At 40.3% G+C, this 18,408-nt stretch overlaps 1 protein-coding gene across 7 annotated transcripts in view; it reads left to right on the top strand.

The window, feature by feature from the left end:
- Positions 1 to 18,408, top strand: part of citb (citron rho-interacting serine/threonine kinase b) — a 58,857-nt gene that overhangs the window by 22,548 nt on the left and 17,901 nt on the right. For 5 of the 7 annotated variants that reach the window (XM_084729172.1, XM_084729171.1, XM_084729169.1 and 2 more), the window contains 13 exons: positions 1,195 to 1,320; positions 3,104 to 3,199; positions 3,420 to 3,536; positions 3,748 to 3,857; positions 4,874 to 5,048; positions 6,272 to 6,469; positions 6,577 to 6,630; positions 10,220 to 10,417; positions 13,691 to 13,884; positions 14,547 to 14,682; positions 14,771 to 14,875; positions 16,237 to 16,377; positions 16,743 to 16,862. In XM_084729172.1, coding sequence (XP_084585298.1) covers positions 1,195 to 1,320; positions 3,104 to 3,199; positions 3,420 to 3,536; positions 3,748 to 3,857; positions 4,874 to 5,048; positions 6,272 to 6,469; positions 6,577 to 6,630; positions 10,220 to 10,417; positions 13,691 to 13,884; positions 14,547 to 14,682; positions 14,771 to 14,875; positions 16,237 to 16,377; positions 16,743 to 16,862 — 1,770 coding nt within the window. The remainder of the gene's footprint in view (positions 1 to 1,194; positions 1,321 to 3,103; positions 3,200 to 3,419; positions 3,537 to 3,747; positions 3,858 to 4,873; positions 5,049 to 6,271; positions 6,470 to 6,576; positions 6,631 to 10,219; positions 10,418 to 13,690; positions 13,885 to 14,546; positions 14,683 to 14,770; positions 14,876 to 16,236; positions 16,378 to 16,742; positions 16,863 to 18,408) is intronic. The other 2 variants (XM_084729170.1, XM_084729166.1) reach the window with 1 other exon arrangement.

Genomic DNA, 18,408 nt, shown 5'->3' with positions numbered 1-18,408 from the left:
TCTTAGTGGGTATTTCTATTTGAAAAACCTGGAAAATAATGCAGATGAATTCCCATTTTTTAATTTTAGTACACTTCAGTAATTTGCTATTTTTATTAGTACCAGTGTTTTGTTTTGTTTTGTTTTTTTACATTTTTATTGGCATTTTTGCAACCAATAAAAAGAAAGAAAACGAGAAGAAGAAAAGAAAAATTAGCACTACTACTACTAGTAATAATGATAATAATAATAATCATAATGCAAAATAAGAAATAGGTGGACACATTGAAAACAAAAACAGGCATTTGCACAAAGTTAAAACTCAAGTCTTATCTTATTATGAGGGCTACATAGAAATCCATCCACACACATCCATGAATGGCCTCTCAAGCTTCCAGTGTTTAATTTTACTATATCTGCTTCAGAAAAAAAATCAGCAGTTAATTCAGCATTTAAAGCCCCGCCCCCTTCTCCTTCTCCTTCAATGTAATTATCAACAAGTGAGTATGTTTCAGTTACTGTAGCAGGTATTCTTGCACACTGTTGTGCAAAAGTGCAGATACCAGCATCTTCAACTTTGTCTTATAAGTATCTGTATCTGAACCCTTGATGTGAAGTTCAAAACTGTATGGTCACACAAGCTTTAATAAAATTCTGCTCTAAGTATATGCTTATACATTATGTATGTATCCATGCAGTGTGTGTAGCTAAATGCAGTATACTTTATTTTTGAGAGGGTTTGTTATGAGATCTTCTAAAACAGCACTTCATGTCAAGCACTAGACATGTAAATTTAGTAATTAGCATTGGTTTATCTGGATAAGAGAGTCAGAGGAAAGAAAATATGCATGTGGTCAAATTCAAACAGCTCCAAAGACCCCTCACACCGTCAGTCACGTGAATGCTAATAGGCTCTCTGGAACCATTGTGAGGAACTTGGAATAATTAGAGTATAAACACTGCAGAGATGCATCACTAACAAGCCTAATGGATGTGGCTGCTACAGTATGTCATCAATTTCTTCTTGATGTGCAAATCTTGAGTATAATTAGCATTTCTATAAAATGTGCCATAACATCCACATACTGTAACAAAAAAACACTATTATAAGTGTAGATCTTTTGACCTGAGATTGCTTTTTAAAAGAAACACACTATAAATCAGTTACGGCTTGTGTTTGTGTTTTTACATTACCTGTGTCCGCTGTGCGTGCAGGATGGCAGGAAGACCCTGGAGAACCAGGTGAAAAGGCTGGAGATTGTCGAGCGCCGGGAGACTAAACTGAAGGACGAGATCCAGAGCAAGGCCCAGCAGATTCAGCAGATGGCGGAGAAGATTCTGGTAACCCACCTTTCACTACTTGTGTTGAGCTAAAATAATCAGAGGAGGTGTGAGATAAACATAGCTCATTGTCATCATTGCAGAGGAAGTGCTATTTTACATAATGTTTCTGAAAAACATTGTTTATCTTTTATTATCTTTAGGGATGATCTGGATATGAACGGCATTTCTACATACAAAGGGGACAAAGTTACCCCATACATGGGGCTTCATATAATTCTGCCTCATTTTAAGGCCCTAACACAGCCATGGTACACCCACACACATGCTTTCTGTTAGTTTACCTGATTAGTGTGGGTGGGCGGGTGCGGACTGTCTATGAATGGCATCTCTCTCTCGTTCTCAGATTAGTTTTGTAGAATCAGTTATGGTAGGACAAATGACATAATAAATTCTGTATATAATGATAAATATCATGATTGTTATCAGTCTGGTTTTTCAGTTTGGTCACATCACTCAGTCCCCTGCTTACTTGTGCCCAGCGTCAACCTGATCAGAGGTCTATTTAGCCAGAATAAGTGCAAAAACAACTGTGTGGGTGTGCAGGGGAAAAGCTAATAATGATTGTTGTGTTCCATTTGTGTGTCAGTTCCAGGGCTTGCATATTTTGCATTAGTTCCACCTGTGCTTTTCTGTGCGCTACAGAAAGTGAAAAAGGTCAATAAAAAAGTGCTTCTAAGTGAAGGGGTCAGGTTGATCTCATTGATATGCATGATGTCGTGCGTCATGCATGCTTACAACTGCCTACTTTCTCCATTCATAGTGACAAAAACATGGGACTGGTGTGAGCTCTTGGATACTTTAAAGTCATGAAAGCATTTTCTTAAAGTGTGTCACTGCTTTTAGTTGAGTTGAGATGAAATGAAAAATGTCTTTTTAACCCTTTTTAGATTATATCCCCAGTCATATAGTGCACCTATTTAAAGGGAAAATCCACTACTTTTCACACACGTGGATGTCCAGTCAGTAGGCTTGGGTTTCGGTACTCAATACCTCAAAGGTATCGATCGAAATAACCCAGTATTAAGTAGTATCAAAACTTCTCCAGTCAACTGAAACCTGCATTTGATCCTTTTTTTTACCCAGATCTAGAAAAAGTGGTTTTGCTTGCAGCCAGTCACCACAAGTGTTTTAATGTGATGTTTGATTGGTGTGGTGAAACTGAGCACAGTGTATTTGATGATAATTGACAGTTCAGCATGTTGAGATCCCATCAAAACAAAAGAAAATGTGTATAATGAAGAACTCTTATGTGAATTTATATCACTTTAAGTGTATCGGTATTGGTACTGGTATCATAATTTTTAAACTGACACCCAGCCTTACCAAGCAGTATTGATTACAGTCAGTTGACATAATCAGTTCCTCACTGTTGCTATAAAGTTGAGTTTTCCTGCTGCAAAATCTGTTCGCCCTGCATCCAGTGATGTCACAGTGATGTCGCTGGTGTTAAGGAAGAACTACAGACGACTTCAGCTTTGATTTCTAGTTTCCTCCTCTAGGTAACCAGACGGTGTGCCAGATGAGTGTTTTTGTTACCTAACACTATGTTTTGTGCAAGAAAGTAATAGCTATATAAGGTAGGGTGGTGATACATGTAGCACATGTAGGCACTGCCACACGGCTCCACAAACAGGAGAACTCAGCCTTTTTGATCAATATAACACGCACTGAGAGATTTATTGCTTCAACTGACTTCATTTACCATCAACACTGACTGAACATCTGCATGAAAAGTTGCAACTTTTAGTGTGTAGTATATAACATCTGTATTTTTGTGAAGGGGCTGGAGGAGAATCTGCGAGAGACCCAAGCTACAGCCCAGCGGTTGGAGACTCATCTGAAGCAGAAGGAGAAGCTCTATGAAGACAAGATAAAGGTTGAATTTCCAAACACATAAATTCTGACACACATACCGACTCTTTAGTGCTACGTAAAACAAACAGGAAGGTATATCCATGACATGCTCACAGGTAGTGCACTTTAGCCGGTTGAGTTGTGGGTGTGCTGAGGAGATCTACAGTATGTCATCGTCACATTCTCTGTCCTGTTAAGTGATATCCTGGTTATGGTTCTGTGGGCTGCCTGGCATTGAGCAGGTGTTGGAGGCCCAGATGAAGGCGGACATGGCTGATAAGGAGATGCTGGAGTCCAGTCAGAGCAAATATGAGGAGGAGGTGCGGGAGAAGTGCAGCATCATCAGTGAACAGAAGGCGGTAAGAACTGACCAGCACGGCAGTGATGCTATTTCAGGCTTATTTTAACATTTATCACACTGACATAGATTTCTCGTTTGGACTAATCTTGGATTGTTATTGTAGAGCGCAAAATAATATACCATAATCTGATCGCAATTAAAGCCAGTGATGTGAAAATCCAACTAAATGTTCAGTTAAAACAGCTAAACCGTTCATCATTTCTGTTCAGACCATAAATGCTATGGATTCTAAAATGAACAGCCTGGAGCAGAGAATTGCAGAGCTGTCCGAGGCCAACAAACTGGCAGCCAACAGCAGTATCTACACGCAGAAAAACATGTAAGTACTGATACACAAAACATTGTAATTCTGTTTGACAGCCCAAATTAAAAGCATGAAAAATAACTTGAAAATTTCTCTAGACTTCTGTCCATGTCCTTTGTTGATCATCCCAGGTATAATATTCTCTTCAGTCATAATGGCATAAGTATGGGATAATGCCAGAGAACCTGGAGTTGGACAGTTCTGGCCTCCTCACTGTCCATTAATTTCTGATTATGGACACCTCGAAGGGCATTATCCTGCTTACACCATGGTCACATGCCAAAGAAAAAAAATGTGGCCACTAATTTATGCTTTTGTGCATTTTGTAATCAAAATCTAAAGTTTTTTATTGCCAGCCCATCAGGTTTTTATGCACTGTAACATTGTTCACTACTCCAGTAAATAAGATGAACCTTGAAGAAGTGACTTGTAGTCCACTCAGCTCAAACCTTTAGCTAGCTGTCCAGCCGTGTCACTGAGCCCAAATCAATATCAAGATTTTCATGAAAAAATGTGTACTGTTGTCTCCAGCCTGAAGTACTTCCTGCAGCTTGTGTGTTACAATCCTCACAGTTCACCGGGTGTTAATTCCTTGCGCCGTTTGTCCCTTTTCTTTTCATTTTCTCTTTCTTCAGCTGCACCCCAGTCATCAACACTGTCATATTCTCCAAACAGGTTCAAAGAATTGTTGAAGTCACTCTTACATCTGTAATTACTTGGCTAGCCTGTTAACATGCTGCGATGAATTGTAAACGGCGGCTTTGACTGCGTCCTTGTTGCCATAGTTACTCATTCCAATGGATTCATTTAGAACAGTGAACCAACTGTTAAACTACTTAGCAGGTGTCCATTGTCAGGGATTATTGAAGACCCTGCAGCCAATCAGAATCAAGAATTCACAAAGACCACAGTGTAATATAAATGGAAAGACATTGGTAAAAGAATAAATGGCTTGTGTAAAATGATGCCTTGTTTTTGTGGCACTACAGCAACTTTCATTTCCTCTGAACTTTTTTGTGCGTTCTTTGCAGGAAAGCCCAGGAGGAGATGATCTCAGAGCTCCGCCAGCAGAAGTTCTACTTGGAGTCTCAGGCTGGGAAGTTGGAGGCCCAGAATGCCAAACTGGAGGAGCATTTAGAGAAAATGAGTCAGCAGGAGCAAAGCAATAAGAGTCGTGTGCTGGAGCTGGAAACTAGACTCCGCGAGGTGAGAAGATACTATTGGGAGATGGAGCCAACACGTTCTCATCCCAGCTCATCCAATACTGACGCTGGTTTGTCACGGTCCTTGGTGTCTCAGAATATACGCACAAGGCCCCCTCTAGTGTCTGTATCCTCCAGAAAGCTTTCTTAAACACGTGGTTAACGTTGGGTGGGTTCAGGCAACAAAACTACTTGGCTATGTTTAGGAAAATTATGTTGTACGTTACATACATCAGATGACATAAGTAAAGCAAGTCATGAGACACATGTAACATTATGTACCTTAGAACATTTTGGTTTCACATCGGACACAAACCCCAATTTCTTGAGTGAAAGTCCTGTATTTGTTTGACTCATCTGTTCACTCCAGCTCTTTTATATGCAGACTTTCCTGGTCTTTATAAAATGTAAAAAGGCCGGTGTGTCTTGCGAACGAGTACCTTGTATGTCTGCAACTCCAAGGGATGTGACAAAGCAATCCAGCAACCTACGGAGCAGAAAGCTCCTTAGATTGTTGGATATAGGCTTTCCAACCAGTGAGATTTCTTACTGTCCCGTCAGTCCCATCCCAATCTGTCTCTTGAACCAAACAATTTTTATTGACCAATGTGGAGTACACAAGCAGTGTGTGTTTGTCTAAGCACAAGAGGTAACACTTTTACACATTAAACAGATGAAGTTTAGTATTCGACCTCTTTCATCTGTGCTGATCTGGCTCCAAACAGTAGAAACACACCTGTGTGTAATTGCTTCCCTGAATGTTGAGCAAATAATTATTTTGCATCATGACTCCAAGTGGGAGCAGGTGCTGCATATAAAACGGTTGTTGAATGATTATATACAGTTCAGGCTCTAGCTACCAGGCTGAATGCTAAAAAGGACAAAGATTTGATGTACAATACATAAATATGACATGATGTTGGGATCTAGTAGTGTCTTGTGATCAGCACAGAGTCTTGAGTATGACTTTTGTTTAGAAACAACCAAACTTCAGAAAGAAAGTTTTATAGGCTAGAAAGATTTTTTCATCCACTGGCATTGATCAACTTTATTGACTTGGTGCTGAAGTGTTACAGCCGAAAAAACTTTTTAATCCAGATGTAACAGAAAAGAGCAGCACAACAAATCGAGGCAGAGTCAGAAGAGGTGAAGTGTCAGTGTCTGCTCCCTCCTCCTACTCCTCCTCCCTCACCCTGGATGGCCCCCCTTTTCTGTCTTCCTTCATAGATCGGGCTGGAGCACGAGGAGCAGAAGCTGGAGATTAAACGTCAGGTGACAGAGCTGACCCTGTCGCTTCAGGAGCGCGAATCCCAGATCAGCAACCTGCAGGCAGCTCGCCACGCTCTGGAGAGCCAACTCCAGCAGGCCAAGACTGAGCTGGAGGAGACCACTGCCGAGGCTGAGGAGGAGATCACCGTGCTCAGAGTGAGAGAATGAGACCGTAGAGGAGTGCTGGAGGTGGTGTCTGCTTTGATGTTATATAATTCAGGCAGTAAAATCAGTCCCTCTGTCTCTCTTGTCATTCCTGCTAGGCACACAGAGACGAGATACAACGCAAGTATGATGCCTTGAGAGACAGCTGTGCGGTAAGCTGCTCACTCCTGTTTTTTTTTTTTTTGCTCTGTCACTCTTTCCAAGAATAGACAGCTCATCTGGCCCTGAACACCAGCTGACTCATCATATATCATCACACCTACATAACGACCTAAAGTAGCCATAATGTTTCGGTCTATGTGTGTCTGTCACACTACCATTCAAAACTTTCAGCTGCCACAAAAGCTTGATTCAGTATGCAGCCAGATGGCTGAGAGGACTACTCCATATTCTGAATGGTCTTTCATGGTTTGTAGAAAATCCTCTTTACAAATAGATTTTATTTTGTATGAAGAGTTTGCAAAAAAAAAAAACAAGTAAATTTTTGTACATGGAGAACAAAACACTGTATAACCAGACAAGACAATTGAAAGGGCAGAAGAAGAGATCTGTCTGAGCAACAATTAAATAAGAATAGGATAAAATAAACTGGAAGGTTAGCATCAAAATCTGTGCAGATTTAAATAGGAACATGTTCCTGTTTGAGTGAACAGTGATGTCTATAACCAGCTGGAATGAATATCAGGTTAATAGCAGTTAACACTGTTGGAAGTGTTTCACAGAAAGAAATGGTTCTCAAAATATCTAGAGCCCAGTTTCACTGTTGTGGTGTAATAATGACCAAGGGTCATTTACACCTCTCTGACTGGAAAAATTATTTGAAAACTGACAATACATTTTGCGTCTCAATTATACTGTTTTTATCTATGTTCAAGTGACCATCATTGAAGGAAAAAATAAACACATGAAAATAACAGACGTTTACAATCTTTTGAACAGAGGTGTAATACTAATTTACATCATGTCTTGGTTGGTGAAAAGTACAACCAGAGCTCCACATGAATGTTTTCAGAGCTGTCCTAAAACACTGTGTCAACAGTCAGAGTGAGAATAGCTGTTTCAAATAAGCACCATTTTTTTTATACATCAGCAGTAGATTAGTTGTAGATAAACTAGACCTGCTGGAACAGTAACAGGAGTAGAATGGCTTTTATCCTGCTAGATATGGCTTTTATTTAACAGGTACAAGTGATACTTTTCACTGTCCAATAGCTACAGGGTATGTGTTTGTTTTGTGACGACAGTGAGAGCTATGTTAAACCATGTTATAACCCCAACTTGTTGGACAGGTGCAGACCACAAGAACATTGGAATTCTTCTTTTTTTCTTTTTTTCAGTCCCAAGGCCATTTCATGTGTTATTATTTCTGTTTCTTTTTTCGTTATTACTGTAGAGCCCCAGTGTCCCACTAACCTTAACAAAATTATATTGTCATGTGCCCTCAAATTCATATACCTTGAATAAATACCAAGACCATCACGGTCTTCCTTCATTTCATTGCCCTACTTCTGAGATCCTCCCACTCGCAAACTGTTCAGAAAGCGCTGTCCATATATTCAGCTGGCCAGTGTTCAGGCAACGCATCCAAATTCTGCAACAAGCAGAGCTTGAAATGCCACCCTATTTTTTGCCGTGCTAAGACGTGCGATGCTGGGTTTTCTGTTAGTCCATCTGATGAACACTTTGGACCGGAGCAAGATGTCTTGACAACTAAGGGCCAAATTGTCATTAAATTTAGCACTGTCCATAGGGGACGATTTTTAATCCCTTGACATTTCATCCTGCAACAGTTTTAGTGCTCCACCTAACCTTGCTCTTGCCTCCGGCCATTATTTCCATTTGTGCAGACTGACATATCACAACATAAAGTGCCAACTTTCTTGCCCTCAAAGGATGAACTCTTTCCATTTTGGACACAACTTTCCTCTAGTGCTATCGTCAAGCCAAAAGGTCAACTTTGCACCCCATAATCATCAGACTGCAATGAAATTTGCTGACAACATTACTTTTTTATTTTTAGCCAGACTACTGGCAAGACTGTAGGAAAACTTACACTGTCATTATGTTGCTTGTGTCCAATTATTTTGTATTATGGGCTTTATTTTGTATTATGCTACTAGTGGGACAGTGTCATCCAAAAGAACTGGATCAAAGTTATTTTGACAGTGTAATAATAGTGGTATTTGAGAGTTTTTATAAGAGCACAGTCTTCCTGCTCAGATCCTATCTTCACATAGCTAAAAGTAGTAATATGATGAGGTATAATGTGGGACTACAGACATTATCTTAAAATCTTTTGTTGTATGTGTCTGTTATGGGCAATGTTTAAATCAGTGATGACTCCTTTTAGACCAGATTAGTTCAGTTGAGTTACCAGAAGATTTTCTACATCTGTGTAGAGTATATTGCACTTTTATCCATATCATGGTAGCATTGATTTTACTAATTAAACTAAGTTCCACGGCTCATATCTGCTGCTCAGTCTGTTTCATAGAAGGCGCAGATGTTCCTCTGTATTGTGTTGTGTGTTGTAAATGTAACATTCATTTTAGTCAAGGAAATTGTGCAACGGATTTACTGCCTATTTACCGCTTTTATTTGCTTGATACCCACAGTTTTTGCAAATAGTGTTGAGCAATTTCTATTCAGCCGTGTTGAGGATGCAAAGTTCCGGATGTGATTTACTTTAGGTCCGCGAGTTGCTCTATAGATCGGGATGACAGACAAGTCGAGTAAATATAGAGGCTTGCCAGATCACCACTGTATCCATTCCAGCGTTGACTTCCTCGCCCCGCCTTCAGTATTTAGATGCTGCTGTCAGTCCCCAGCCTCGGGGGAGCAGAAGCACTGAGTCAGTACAGAACAGACAGCTAATTTATGTACTTAAAAGCTTTGCCTCTTTCCCCTTGCCACCTGGAAGTTTCTGCGTGGTACACATGTTCCCATGAGAGCTGAGAATAAGGGGCTCTTAACAGGCAGCCACAGCAGCCTCTAACCCTCATTTCCCCACAGCAGTCACGGCTGATTAAGGGAACAGACTGATGCTGATGGAATGATTAGCCTGCTCCTTGCTCTGAATGCTGCCTGGGTTAAAAACAAGTAGCCACAATATCATAGAAATATGATTACTGTATTATATCACTAACCTAGATATCTGCATCATGTAATAATGCAGCAGAGTTTAGACTGTGTGGGGTGTTGGGTCGAGTTTGTGCGTGGATCAGCAATGATATGCACAATGCTGCATGATGCAAGTGAGACCTTGACATGCGTGCAAAATGAATGTATATTTACGTGTACACTGAGTGTACATTACAGCACAGTGGGGATGTCTTTTCCAGACCCCTTTACACAGTCTGAGTGTCAACTTTGTTAAGGCTTAAAAACCTGATGTAGAAGTGGGTCAGCTGGGTCAGCGTAATGAATCAACCTGTCAGGCACCGTTTTGTAACTTGAATGCATAGTGCGCATTACGTTTAGCCTTTTTATAAATGTGAAAATGTATCACTGAAGACAAAAAAGTCATATCTCTTTAAGACTTAATTGTTTTATTAGTTGGAGTCTGTAGAGACAAAGATAAGGTCTTACAGGGTAGAAATTAATTATTTTTCCTAAGAGCCAGATTATGTAGACCATAATCTGGCTCTTAGGAAAAATAATAGTAGTTTGTTACTTGATATATTTTGGGTGCAGAGTCAGCACTCTGTATATTTTCTGAAGTGTCCTGTTGACTTCTTACAGGTGATCACAGATCTGGAGGAGCAGCTGACCACACTGACTCAGGAGAACGCCGAGCTGAACCGCCAGAACTTCTACCTGTCCAAGCAGCTGGACGAAGCATCTGACGAGAGAGAGGACCGGCTGCAGCTCAGCCAGGATGTGGACCGGCTGCGTCGGGAGGTGGCCGACCGTGAAATGCACCTTAACAACCAGAAACAGGTACCTGTCTGCCTGTGGTTATCTTCCCGCTGCGTGTGTGTATGTGTGTGTGAGTATATATGCTCTGTCCCTCCTTATGTGGGTTTCCCTCAGCCCAGGTGGACAGACAGTGCTCAATTATGTAAACATTAATAGAATAGTTGGATACTGGTCTTTTGTCAAAAGCAGTTCCCTTGACTACGGTTTAATTGTGTTCATGTTGATCTATACTATTCTGGTATTTATTTGAGACCCTGTACCTTATGGAGTTTTTGACCATTAGTAGCTATATGGAAGAGTATTTTTATACCACGATTTGTTAATTTTCGTGCATGAGCATGCTGGTAATGTGATACACATTCCTGCCAATTGATCTCACACTATTCCACTGAGCTACAGGTGGTGGTAACGCACCAAGATGCGCCAACAAATGCAGTGAAGAGGAACACTGCTAGCTAGTAAACATGGATGTAAACACTGAAGGTTTTATATTGTTCAAAAATTGTGCTTTGCAAAAATTTCATGAGTGCATTAAACACAGGAAACTGAAACTTTCTCTAAAATTGATTGTACTGAGACATTTTAATCAGATTCCACGCGCATTGTTTGTACGACAGGATTTAAAATCTAACAGGAAAATACTGCAGCTTTCCATCCATTCATTCTCTACAACACACTTGATGGGTCCCCAGTCTATCACCAAGTAAGCACACAAACAAACAGCTGATTGAACCTTGTTATGGTGCTTACAGCTGAGCTGATATGTCACTGCTAAAGCTGAGTAGTTTCACCATTTCTGCATGAAATTGCCACAAAATATCAGCTGTCATTAGTTGAAAACTTTGAAAAAACAGTAGTTCTCTGTTCTCTCAGACAGTTGTACTCCTTCCTCTAGTTCTGGTTCCTTCCCCCTGCCCACTTCCCACTCACAGCCAGTCAGACACCAGGTTTTCACTTACTCACATTATGTGATACCTCCTCACTACCTTTGACAGGTGACCTAGACATCTCTCCCAGCTCTGACAGTGTTAAGTGTAAATCAGGCAAGAGAAACCCTGGGAATATTTCAGCATTGTTATGTGCTGTATTCTGGATGCAGCAAGAGAGAGAGAGAGCGCGCGAGCGAGCGAGGAGGCTGTGTGATGTGTGCGCGGCCCCTGTGGGAGGATATGTGTGTGGGTGTCCAGCAGCGCTCTCGGTCCTGCTGGTTGTGTAACCAGCGATGGAAGTCATAGACGAGGGATGGGGTGGTGTGTGGGAGGGATGTGTCATCCCCATCACTCCCAGGTCGTGTCAGCTGTGGAAGCGTTGGACTTCAGAGGGCCGTGGTGTTGCTGCAGCACCAGCACAGGCTATATTTGTCTCCCAGTGCTTTGTCTAAAGACATGAAACACAGAGCTTTGTGTAGGCCCTGTGAAGAACATAGAAAAACGTTCTGTGTCCAAACATGTCATGTAAATAACTCCACAGAACAGAAACTGATGCTGTTTTTGTAATTGTAATTTTGGGGTTGTGTAAACTGAAGCTACACACAGTGATTTACATGGTACAGTACATTGGTTGTCAAGCTGCTCCTTATAAGCCTCTGTGTCTGAGATTATACTTTATCTTAGGCATCACTGCTGTTTTGTCAGTTAACCAAACTTTAAAAGCCTTGCTAGGCTCAGAATGCTACAGCAGGAGAAAATCCTGTAGACAAGATTACACACCACTAATTCTAGTAGTGATCCCTCCATCACAGCCTGTCAGAAGGCAGAAATAAAAAATGGAAACCCCTGAGGTGACGGTGGTGGAATGTGACTAAGTACATTTACTAAGTACTATTCTTGAGTAAATTTTAAGGTACTTTACATAATATGCCCTTTACATGTGCAGTATATACTTCTTGTAAATCTCCTGCACTAAATTTCAGACATTTTGCTCCAGTACATTTATTTGCTAACTGTTGTTTCAAGGTAATTTGCTAATTTTCAAATAGATTTTACATTGAATCAATGAATTGTTAAAGATTAACTACAGTATGTAACACAAGGGCTTTTCACACTGCATATTCCCTGGAATAACTTTAGCCCCTTTTCACATAAACATTGTTAACCCAGGGTTAAGCTAAGCCCAGGGCTGTATGATTCACGCTGCTTTCTTCCAGCTCTGGGTTAAAGCCTCTCTAAACCCACACAGGGGTTTTGTGTAAACCTGGCTGATTGTCTTCTTCTTCTAATCTTTTCACCCTGTTTCTCACTGGCAGCTTTTAGCCCTGGGTTTAGTTGATATTCAGGGGAAAACCTGCAAACTCAGGGCTAACCGGGCCAAGTAGCCCTTGGCTTAGTTCAGGGTTAGTCCACTTTGGTGTGTTCCAGGATTGTGCCAGTGTGAATGCCTGGGGCTAACTGGTTTCTTAGACTTTCTGCTTACATGATAATGTGCCATTAATAAGAATAAAATTATATAATTTAATTGAGTGCTGCAGGTATGATGTATTTTTGCAGGTCATCCTGGAAGTTAGCATCACTGTGAAAACTGTAAACTCTGTGGCGAACACAAGTTTATGATTCTTACATGTTTTATTCAGCAGATAATCTTCATAAAAGAACCACTTCTATAATTTTCGAGGTGTAAATCCAATTGGCAGTAGTAAAAAGCTAATGATAGGCTAGAAAGGAACTGAACCACAATCACATCAATTCAACATCACTACCTCCAAGTGACTAGTGTTTGGTGTGATGACGTTTAATGTCATTTTATAAGACATGTAAGAGCTTCAATATTCATGAGAAGATTTTTTACTGATGTATATTAACAAAACGTGAAAGTGTCTTTAGCTTGTGTTAACCACAGATATTATTTCAGTCATCTAACCAAAGACCCATTCAAAAAATCCAGTGACTTCGACAGGAGGGAACCAGAAGTGCAATTATGCGAACTCACTCCGGGGTTTTAGGACTCATTCTTACAGCACTCACTATGTAGTAATATGCTGACACAGGCCAGTTTCCTGCAATATGAGTACTCTTACTTTTGACACTCCATTTCTAAATTGTGGTATTGTTGCTTTTAATTTGGCAAAGGATCTGAATAATTCTACTGCTATGCTAGAACCTCAAGCTGTGGGACGAATATGACAAATGCCCTTCCAACTCTCCTGAGGGGAAGAGACAGGCCTCTGAGGGATTTCCCAAACCCACCAGAGAGAATATAAATCACTTCCTCAGGATCCTTGTTCATAATGAGTAGGTGAAGAATTGTTTCCTTGGCAGATTTTTTGGTGTTTTTCATCTAAATCCCGTTCTGTACCAGAACCTTGAGACACTGAAGACCACGTGCACCATGTTGGAGGAGCAGGTTCTGGAGCTGGAGACCCTGAACGACGAGCTGATGGAGAAGGAGAGACAGTGGGACGCCTGGAGGGCAACACTGGAGGACGAGAAGAACCAGGCCGAGAGGAGGACCAGGGAGGTCCAGAGAATGCTGGACACGGAGAAACAGAACAGGTTACAACCACACCCATATGCACACAGTGTCAATATAACTTAGCAGACATATATTGACTAATTAAGTTGTACAAAGTTTCCATAGTGTTGCAGCACACTGAGTTAAGTTGTAGTGCAGTTAAAGTTGACATGAACAGACTTGGATGCAAGTTTCTCCATCCATATAATATAATTTATCCACAAGGCGTTTTTAAAAAGGGTTATGAGCTTCTTTTTTTTCTTGACTAAAAACTCTCTTTTTGCTCTCAATGTTGCTGTTGCTATCTGCGTTGGATGTGGCTGCCTCCGCCTACACACACCGAATGCAACAAGTTTAGGCATATTCTCTAGGGTTGGTCCAAAGGTATTCTGGGAAATATATGAAATTATTTTCTGAGTTGGTGTAGGCAGGGCGGGTGATGAAAACTAGGTACACAGAAAACATATGAAAACACAGATTTTAAGGTATATTTTGCTTCAACCCAAAACCCAAAACTCCACCCTAAACTAACATCTGCAGGAGCGTAGAATACAAGTAAATATATCCAGGTAAATGAAAGTGGATTTGTTTGATTTGATTCAAATAACAGCTCTATATCAGTTAGACAAAAGCAAGTAAAACATTATAGCTGAACGAGAAGAGTTTGCAGATAGCTAATGTCAATAATGTTTTTCTGCTGTAGGCTTCGTGCAGAGCAGCGCAGCTCGGAGTCCCGCCAGGCTGTGGAACAGGCAGTTAAGGAGCACAAAGCTGAGATCCTGGCCCTGCAGCAGGCCCTCAAAGACCAGAAGCTCAAAGCCGAGAGCCTTGCTGACACTGTAAGCGTTTCCACACCGTTGAATAAGTGTTTCACTTTTTTGTGGTTAGCAGATGTTACAGCAAGCTCTCCCTGCGTTCTGTTCTCAGTTGAATGATCTGGAGAAGAAGCACGCCATGCTGGAGATGAACGCCCGCAGTTTGCAGCAAAAGCTTGAAAGTGAGAGAGATCTGAAGCAGAGGCTGCTGGAGGAGGTACATTCTGTATTTTCACATGATCTCTTATTGTTTTCTTTTATGCGCTATGTACAAATTTGACATGTTTAAATGTTTTTCTTTGTGCTTTTTAGCTCTGCCAGGCATGAGCCTTGAGCAGATCATGTGTTAAGTGTGTGTGTGTGTGTGTGTGTGTGTGTGTGTGTGTTTGCATGTGTGACCGTACAAGTTTCTATTCTTTCTGCAGCTAATCTGCAGACTACTGGTCCTATCGGGTCTTGTAGTTGTGGTGATTGACAGTTTTTGAAAAACCTTGAAAAAAACTATTTTAGTGACTGTTCTGTTGTGTAGTTTTACCACAGCTGCTGACTCCTCACTCCTCTTTATGTGACCAGTAGGGGCTACAGGACAACAAGGCTTACCTACAAGCCTGTTTTGAGCCTTTGTCGTGGCTCAAAAACTTCCATCCATAGACATAGAAGTTTTGTTTCATCTGTTGATTGATTCCATACCCAGAGTTAGGCACCATATGAAATGAATTAATCCCCACCATCTTAAATGAATGTCATCAGCCACTGCTGTATGTTATCACTTGGTATCTGTGTAGTCGATGATGAGTGATGAGGTCCACTAGAAAGATGTGGACTTCACTGTAAAATCGACTGTAACTTGCTTAATCCTGAACTGATTTTCATGAACTTTGGTTTGTTATAAGCCTGAAGAATTGAACATGATGGTCATCACTTGCTGAAATTAAATTCAGTTACTGGGGGAAATCTAATCAGCCTTCTGAAAAGCCACAGTTTCAACTGGGACATGCAGGCCCTGACCTTCAAACAGGCAACATCAAGTGTAAATTATTAAGAATAATCAGGAAGCTTTTGTGAGTTTCTCCAAAAATGCTGATTTCTTATTTATTATATTATTGTAAAGCTGCCTGGTTGCTTGTAATCTTCTCAATAAGTTGGGAAGTTTGGACTTCACCTCATTTATTGTTGCCTTATTAAGTTTATATTGTTAGCTGAACCCACGACTCATCATGACACTATTCAATGCATCACAAAGAAAACTGAGACTATAATATACAAAAACTTTATCAAAAAACTGAGAATCTCCACTTGTTATAGGTGATTCACTATCTGTTGCCTGATGGAGGACTGCACTTCACTGAGTGACCTCTTCTAGTCGTTGCATGACATCCTATTACATTTATACCTCTGCTGCAACAGAGAAATGACAGAATTGATTTGCCGTTTGTAAAGTCATAGTTGTAACAAAATATCAAACCATGCTTTAGGTTTAGCTGGAGCTGTCACCAGAAGCAGCCAATTGTAAGAAGCAGCAAGTGACAAAGTCCCAGGGTCCAGCTGGTGATGTAACAGTGGTTATTACCTCCACAGCAAGAGAAACTGCAGCAGCAGATGGATGCCCAGAAGACCCACATCTTCCGTCTGACCCAGGGGCTGCAGGACGCTCTGGACCAGACTGACCTGCTGAAGACTGAAAGGACTGACCTGGAGTACCAGCTGGAGAACATCCAGGTGCTGCTACACACACATATACACACACTTACACAGATACCTACTAATGTATATCCACAGAAAAAACAAGTGCTCCAAGATTGTGATGTGATTGAGTTCATTGTCACTGCACGCACATGTACACCTGCTGGACTGGGAGCAAATCTTTCTGTCACTTACAGCCTTGTTTCTCCCCCACTGTTCTGTCACTTTGTTTTAATAGTGAAAGACACAAGTAGACACATGTCCCCCACACTTTGTTTTACCCCACAGCATCCTGTGCACCCCGCTCCCCCCTCCCCTGCCTTCTCTGTCTCTCTGTCACCCTCTCTGTGTGAAGTGAAGTACTTGAGGAGAAATTCATGGCAGTAGTGATGTTCACTTAGCTCCACCTGCAGGCCGTGTACTCTCATGAGAAGGTGAAAATGGAGGGGACAATCACCCAGCAGACCAAGCTCATAGACTTCCTCCAGTCCCAGGCCCACGGTGGCTCCAAGAAGAAAAAGGTCAGTTGGGATTATGGTTTTTATTGGATCGATTATAGTTGTTATATCTGTCTTCCTACACAGAGCTGACATTTTTGAAAAATTGATGTGACTTTTTAAGTTTGTTAAAGTTTTGTCTTCAGATTTACATTATACTGAAGCTTTAACTAGTAAACTCTTGAAATATAGTTAAGAGAAATGTACATATAATTAAAAAATATTTCTCAAAGTGCAAGTATTATTATTCTATTTCGCATAGATTTGATATGATTTTCTAATATAAAAATGTATTCAGAATATTATGAAAACCTTGAAACGTTATCCGGATAATAAATGATCAGATTTTGCCTTTGGGTTTATACCTGGTATTTTCAATGTGTTCTTGTTTTCCTCATTGAGAATAGGTGCTGCACATCGTGGTTAAAAAAAAGTAATATTTTAATTATTTTAACTGATATTGCATTTGTGAGATGCATTTATCATTTTTCCTAAAAAACAAAAACAAAAACAACAATTAAAATTGTGATGATATAATAGTATGATATGATAGTATGATGCAGTATTACAGTACCTCATTATAATGCTGTTTTCTCACACATTTTTCCTTAAAAAAATTGTGATTTGATTCTGGTTCTGTGATTTTGGATATTTCACTTGGCCATATTGTGATTTCAATAATATTGTGATTAATTGTGCAGTGCTAACTGAGACTGGACCTTTGTCCTGTACATTTGAGAAAAAGTGTGTGAGTTGCTGAATTAGGGGAAATTTTATAAACTTTGTGAAACACTGTCTACCACATATTCTTTATTGTTTGTCACCTATGTATATTTGACGAATGTAATACATTAAGTTATTCCTTTCATATAAAAATTTGTGTGTCAGTTTGTCCTGGTGTGTTGCAGTGCTGATATGTAGACTCCTCTGTGACTAGATGAATTTAAACCTTGGTACAGCAGATTAGCTGCACAGATGAGTGCAGCATGCTGTTGCACACAGTTTTTGTTGCACAACAAGTTTTTTATTGTATATCATTCATTTCCCACCACAATATTTTTTCATTTTTCTGTCGATTAACACATCTTTTGGTGCTAAAAATAGACATATACTCAGTAAACAGAGATGTCTCTGTCAGCCTTCTCACTTGCTCGCTCTCTGAATTTAAAAAACAACCCATATTTTATGTTAGCTACAACAAATATCTATCAGCTTTGTGTTGTGGACACATGTAGCCTACAGATTGCGTTAACACCTACTCAAGATCAGAAAACAATGCGAGCCAGACTACTTCCAGATTTGGTCAGGCATGTTTTTTCTTATCTGGATGACGTGTCTGGATAGAGAGCACATTTAAGTGCCGGGTGTAAATGGGTTAAAAATGACAGAATGTTAAGATGTGTTAAAGAAATATATATTTAAGGAAGACTTTTGAATTAATATGACAAGTTTGATAATTAAGGTTAAATTCAGGGCATCCACAAATGAGTCACTTCATGCAAAAACTGTCATTACAGCTCCCACCAGCCAACTTTCAGAAAGAGAAACTGAATTAGTTAGGGGAAAGTAA

The sequence above is a fragment of the Lutjanus erythropterus genome, chromosome 10 (assembly GCF_056507025.1).
Source record: "Lutjanus erythropterus isolate fLutEry1 chromosome 10, fLutEry1.hap2, whole genome shotgun sequence".
Classification (NCBI taxonomy): domain Eukaryota; kingdom Metazoa; phylum Chordata; class Actinopteri; order Lutjaniformes; family Lutjanidae; genus Lutjanus; species Lutjanus erythropterus.
This window is presented reverse-complemented; position numbering and strand designations above follow the sequence as displayed.